The 6,415-nt window shown below is 35.8% G+C and overlaps 1 protein-coding gene across 1 annotated transcript in view; it reads left to right on the top strand.

Annotated features, from left to right (window-relative positions):
* The first annotated feature begins 996 nt into the window (after positions 1-996).
* The window catches only part of LOC107878808 (transmembrane protein 18), a 10,646-nt gene continuing 5,227 nt past the window's right edge, over positions 997-6,415 (top strand). Inside the window, exons 1-3 of the mRNA XM_016725944.2 lie at positions 997-1,135; positions 1,289-1,433; positions 5,116-5,221. Of these exons, the coding sequence (XP_016581430.1) occupies positions 1,293-1,433; positions 5,116-5,221 (247 nt within the window). The 5' untranslated portion in view covers positions 997-1,135; positions 1,289-1,292. The remainder of the gene's footprint in view (positions 1,136-1,288; positions 1,434-5,115; positions 5,222-6,415) is intronic.

Raw genomic sequence — 6,415 nt, forward strand, 5'->3', positions numbered from 1 at the left:
TAAGAGTTTCACGTGTATTTTCAATTTTTTTCTCGTAGTAAAAGAATGAACTTTTATATCAATGAGCCTCAACAAATCATCACCTCATTAGTGGCCGTTTGAACATGAGAATTTTTTTTAAAAAATTCTTTTTCACTTTATTTTAAATATAACTTTAAATTGGTGTTTGATCATGAGAATTTCAAATATAATTTAAAATTATATTTTAAAAAAATAAAAATAAGTAAAAAAATTAATTGTTTTCACTTTTTTTACTTTTATCTCTCTCACAAAAATTCAAAACAACCTCAATTTATATTTATCATCAAACATAATGTCAATTTTAAATTTAAAAAAAATAGTAATTTTTGTAGCTCAACACCTATTAATATTAACAATAAAATGTGAACGTTGTGTTAGATAATTTCAAAAAAAGTATAGCTATTTGTGATAGATTAAAAAGAGAAATGACTCATAGGACACAACACTAATTATCAGCATGAAGACTGCTGTTTTTGACATATATAAAAACCAAGTAAAAAATATTAAAGTTAAGTTAAGTTAATTATTAAAGTTAATAAAAAGTAAAATATCAATTAAAATATCAATTCTTAACTTTTAAAAAAATATATTTACCATATATGACTCCTTAAGTTGTGAAAAACTTTAATACTTAATTATCAAAATAAAAAAAAGACACTGATACCAATAATATAACTTGGCATAATTATCCAAATCTTTAGTTAAGTCATAAATGTTAAATGCTCAAAATAAGAAAATAATATAAATAATAAATATTAAATAATTGATTTTCAAATATTTAATTAAAATAGATTTTTCTAAAAAGTTGTTATAGCTTGTAATTATTTCTTTAGTCTAGTAATTATTAAAAAGTTTTGCTATAACTTGCAATTAATAATGTAATAAGTCTATTTAGGATAATTTTCACTTAAGCTAAAGTGAGTACATAAAAAAGGTCCGAAGACAAGGTGGCCCAAAATGAAAAATCAAGACAGGCCCAAAAGAGAAGGCCCAAACTGATTCAAGACAACAAATACCAAACTCCAAAGTAGCACAAATCAGATAATGCTCAATTAGAAACCTCTTCAACTCCTCTCTTCTCCGGCCAACGTCTCCGGTGTTCAGATCACCGGCGGTAAGCTTCTTCAACAGTAGAATATCATGTCCTGTTCGGTTGTCTAATATTCTAAGCTCCTTTTCTAAACAACTTCGCACCAGTTACCTACTGATTAACATCACACAAAGAAGAGGATTATCAATAACGGAGAGTTTGTTGATCTGAAAGCAGGAAAATGGAGGAATTAACAACAGCATTGAATTCACATATGGACCAAATGGCAGATCTTGTTGAGAAATTCTCTGCAGAGATGAGGTCTACTCTTAGACCTGCTTATGATAACTTCATTGGCTTCTTTCACGCCATTGACTGGACGGTATTTATCAAATTACACCCCCTTTTTCTTGCTTCTGTAAATCCTAACAACTTGTTAAACATCAGATTTTTCTACTTTTGACTTTAAATTGTCTTGTACCTTGTTTCTGCATTCTTTTGTGTTTGTCCCCTATGGATTCATTCGTCTACTAATATCTGCTTGTGCTATACTCCCTCTGTCCTGAAACAAGTGTCATCTTGGCAAAAATTTGTGTCCCAATGTAAGTGTCACTTTAGGAATTCAAAGTCAAAAATCAGTAATATGTTTCACCTAGTTAGTGCTACAATTTTCAAGAGACATTTATTAAATAGAAGTAGTTTAGTAAACTACACAGTGTATTTATTGATTTCTTAATGGATGTGATTTTTACTAAGGTGACACTTCTTTTGGGACGGAGGGGTATGTCATTGTTTTTTTTTTCCCCTTTTGGGGTGGAGGGTGTGATGAGCTTAAATGGTGAAAAGCAGTTAGTGAGGATTCATTATCTCAACTTGTTTTGGATTGAGGCTTAGTAGTAGTTGTTGTTGTGTTTTGGGATGGGGGGATGACTTGTACTAGGGAAAATGGATGATCAGGATAGGATGGGACCTTGCATCTAGAGGTGTAAAAATTAATGAGTTTCATCCAATTATCTAATTGTAGAACATATGGGAACATTTAAATGTTGCATATTTTAATATTCGTGTCTCTCGGAGGCCAGAATTACATAAATTTGGTAGATACCATATATTCTAAGAACTTAATGAGATGGTCTTATACGTGGGAAATTTTCCAGGGGCTTATCTTGCTCTGCTTCATCTAAGGTAGTGGTATAGTCTGCACACACTCTACCCTCCCCAGACCCCACTATGTGGGAATACACTGGGTATGTTGTTGTTGTTGTTATCTTGCTCTGCTTTGGACTTGGTTCATGTACTGTTTTTCATTTTTTCTTTGAAGTTTGTGCCGTTATTTATATGGTTTCTATTGGGTCGAGGGAGGATAGCCTAGTGGAAACGACATCTACCTAATCATGAGATTAGAGGCTTGGGTCACCAAAGGAGCTAAATGGGAAAGCTGCTCTTTGGTTCTTGGCTAGAGGTTTTGGAGTGGGGTTTATCATATGACAATTCACAAAATAATGTTTAGGTGATATCTTCTTTCTATCTATGCCTTGGTGGGTTGAGTTACCAGGTTATGTATTGATTGGAGGTAACAAGTGTGCTCAGTGGAATTATTCTAAGTACGCAAAGCTAATTTGGGCACCAGCATTGTAAAAAGAAAAAGAAGAAGAAGAAGAAGAAAGGAATGGTGTTTATTAAAATATTATGTTACTGTAGATGTATGGTAAGATTTGTTTTGGCGATTTGCATCATTTAATATGCATCTATACGATCGATTTTCTTTTCGGGATTTCAGGGAGCTGGGGGAGGATCTGCCCGTCTTAGTACATTAAAGGGAAAGAGAAAGACGAAGTGAGAATTGAACCTTGCACCGCTTTATACTAGACTGATGTGCAAGTGCAACCAGTGAGCTTTCATCAATCGTCAAACTCTCTTGCTGTTTTGTTTAATTTATTTATTTAATATACTATGTTATAAGCTGGTTGAAATGGAGAGTGACAAACCCACCGAACAGATTTTAATGTACAACCTCAAGTCTAGATTAAAATCGGTGGCAAACTCAAGTTCATCAACACCTTCCAGTTCAGCAAAGATACTGTCTGGCTAGGAAGTGTCGCTTTCTCAAATTCCTGCACACCTGCCAGGATTTCGCTACCTGCAGTATCAATGTGATCCGTGAATTTTGTTGGAAAGGATAACATTTTATGGAGTACAGGTTTTTAACAGATATTGTGGGTTTATCCTATATTTCCGTGGGAAATCTACAAAGAATTATTATGAATGTTTTGATATCTCTTAACCACCACCACATCTTATGAAAAATTCAAGCATTTTGAAAGACTCAGTCCATGGTTATAGGCTTTTTTCCTATGGTTTCATCCCAAAGAATGCTGGATTCGTCATTTCAGACAACCAGGGAAGTAAAGAATTATATGACGTTTTTGTTCCACTGAACAATTAGTTGTTTTGTGGCTAGTTCAGTGTCATAACTCATTCCAGTATATTTCAGTATACAAGAGCTCCGTCTTGAAGGACGATGAAGAATATTCTGAAATGCTAAGGTTCATCTTCCAGTAAAAAAGTGCATGTGTAATAAATTTGGCGAGGTCATATAGCAAGCTGGACTCGTTGCATATCGGACCATCTCTGTGCTTAATGGATCAGAGAAGCGCTAAATGAATTATATTGCTAGATGCACATGAACCTGATACACCTCAAACATAAGAAAATTCCTGCCAATAGAGTGATGCCACTCCTGCACATGGAGGTATGACAGTGAAAGTCACCAGAAAAAAGAAAAAGTTCAGCTTCACTAGATCACATAAAAGAATTAAAGAAGGGAACTGATTAAAGTTTTGTTCAAAGTGATCCATGAGGAGGAATGGTGGATAGATGAAGGATACACAAGCAAGCAATCTAAACCTTCCACTTCACCCATCAGCCCTGAAGTAGTCCATATTTGAAGTTCAGTCCATTATCGTAGTGCAGAATTTTCGGGAATCTTATATTATTGTAACAAAAAATAAATTGTCATTTGAAAATACGTCTTTCATGTAATGGTTGAAGTTTTTCACCATGTAAAGTTAGTAGTCTTTAGTGGTCCATGTCAAAGTGAGTGGCCGTTTGGCCATTAGTGGTGCATTCTTAGTGTTATTTTACTTTTAAGTAGTACATTTCATTTAGCTCACGTCTTTTAAATATTAATAGCGATTCAATCAAATTGGTTCAGTGTTAGGAGGACTCCATCTATTTAAGTAGCCTTATCAGTTGTAGAGGGGCAGAACTCTCCTATCTCCGTGAACTATTGTGTATTGAAATAAAACATCTTTCTGAATTCCATTTTTCTTTCCTTAATTATGAGAGGTTGATCTATAGTTGCGTGTAGAATATTAAAAATCCCAGCATACATGATGTGGTTGTTTAAAATTTTTGGATGAAATTCAGGCCAGGCAAGGCGAATTGTTGGCAAGGTGAGCTGTGTAAATGCTAGGCTAGGAAAAACCTTCTAAAGAAAATTCGTTGGCTATTTGTTCAATCGTAATTTGCCTACACATATTGAGTAGTATTTTGCTACCTTGGTATTACAGTCACCCCTAGTTGGTCATATGTTCTTTTCTCTCTGTGAACTTTTGTTATCACTTCCTCTACTATAGATTCCTTAGTGCCAATCATGTTATACCTCCTTGGTTTTTTTCATTTTACGCACTTTTTAATTTGCTTTTGGTCCTTCACTTTTGAAACTAAAGATGAGAAGGAGGATGTAAGATCTCTACTTGATCCTCAAGGGGAGTGAAGTCATATGAGATGTGGTCGATGCTTCCAGCAGTCTAATGCAATGCAAGGAGAATTTTAGAAAGAAGTTAAAGCTTCTGTGTTAGCATTTGCTTGTTAATTGAAATTGTAATGTTTTAGGGAGATAATGTATTCATCGTTGTATTATCAAAATATATTCATTATTGTTAAAATTTTGAGCAAGAGGTCTGTGATTTGAGCTTGTCAAATATGAGAGTTTTGCATTTTGACTTGGATGAACTTTTTTGGTTCTCTTTCTTATTAATGATTTTCCTTTCTTTATGCAGGAACCTTGGTTGATAGGTCTTCTTTCATTTCATGCCATGTTTCTTCTAGTATCTATTGTGTCACGGAAGAACATCAATTTCCAGATGTTTTTGTTCCTTTTTGCACGTAAGTTTACCGTTATGTTCTGTTATCCAGTTTCTGATATTTCTTGATTATTTTTTCTTCTATGAAGTGTTGTATTAATATGACATCAAGGAGATGCAAAGTAAGAACACGAATCACAGTTAAACTCCTGATACAAAAACCTCTACTAAACCAGCGAGTTTAACCTAAAAGCAGAAGTGTGGTTTCTGGACCACAGCTAGGGAGCTCATGAAATCTAAAAGGGGAATAACATCATTTAAAGGGTATAGATTGCTCCATCTGAAAGGTTCAAAAGGCAAAAAGATTTTGCTCTACTGTTAGGAGTTGAGATGCCATCAAAACATCTGATATTTCCTAAGACACCAAAAAGTGCATCCTGGAATCATCTGCCAGGTCTTCTTGATGGTTCTGTCAACTTTCCCTAGGCACCAGCTTTCAACTGCTTCTTTGATATTCTGGGGTGGGGTGCAATTAATTCCAAGAACTGAAAGGAACATCTTCCAAATATCTGTAGTCACTGAAGAATGTAGACATAAGTAATGACTCTAGGCTGTTCTGACACATGTAGCTTCTGTTAACCAAAGTAAAAGTTCCTCCACAGAGGTTGTCCTGAGTCAGGATAGCATCTCTCAGAGCTGACCAGGAGAGGCGTATGACTTTAGTTGGAAGTTTAGTCTTCCATATAAGTTTCCATGGCCAATGATCTATCATTCCATTTGATGAGGACGGTTTACTATAGCCTTCCTTCCCTGTGCATATTCCTTTTTCCGAGCTGCCCTATCTTAATTTATCTGAGTATTGAGGAAGCATTGAGAATCCTAAATTAATAAGCTCATTTAGTTCCCAGTCTTGCATGTTCATCCTGAAGTGAGAATCCCAAGCTTCTGCTGCTCTATTTTGTGTCACTGATGAGTTAGGGTTGGATGCTATCTGAATAAGTTTGGTGAGAGGCTGGTGTTGATCTGCCTGCCCTTCATTTTACAGTGTTGCCATTCCCAATCTTGAAGTACACCTCTTGAAAAAATTCTTTTGTTAATATGCTGCCTGATGTTTCTTAATTCCCTCTCTCTCTCTCCCTACCCTCTCTCCACCCCCAGCTTACCGGCCCCGGTCCCCGGCGCCGTCGCTGACCCTCGGCGCCGACCCGATCCGGCCGCCGGCTCCGACCAACGGTCGCCGGAGCTGACCAGACCGCCGGCGACGACCTCCGGTCGC

This window comes from Capsicum annuum, chromosome 7 (genome assembly GCF_002878395.1).
Source record: "Capsicum annuum cultivar UCD-10X-F1 chromosome 7, UCD10Xv1.1, whole genome shotgun sequence".
NCBI classification, from domain to species: Eukaryota; Viridiplantae; Streptophyta; class Magnoliopsida; order Solanales; family Solanaceae; genus Capsicum; species Capsicum annuum.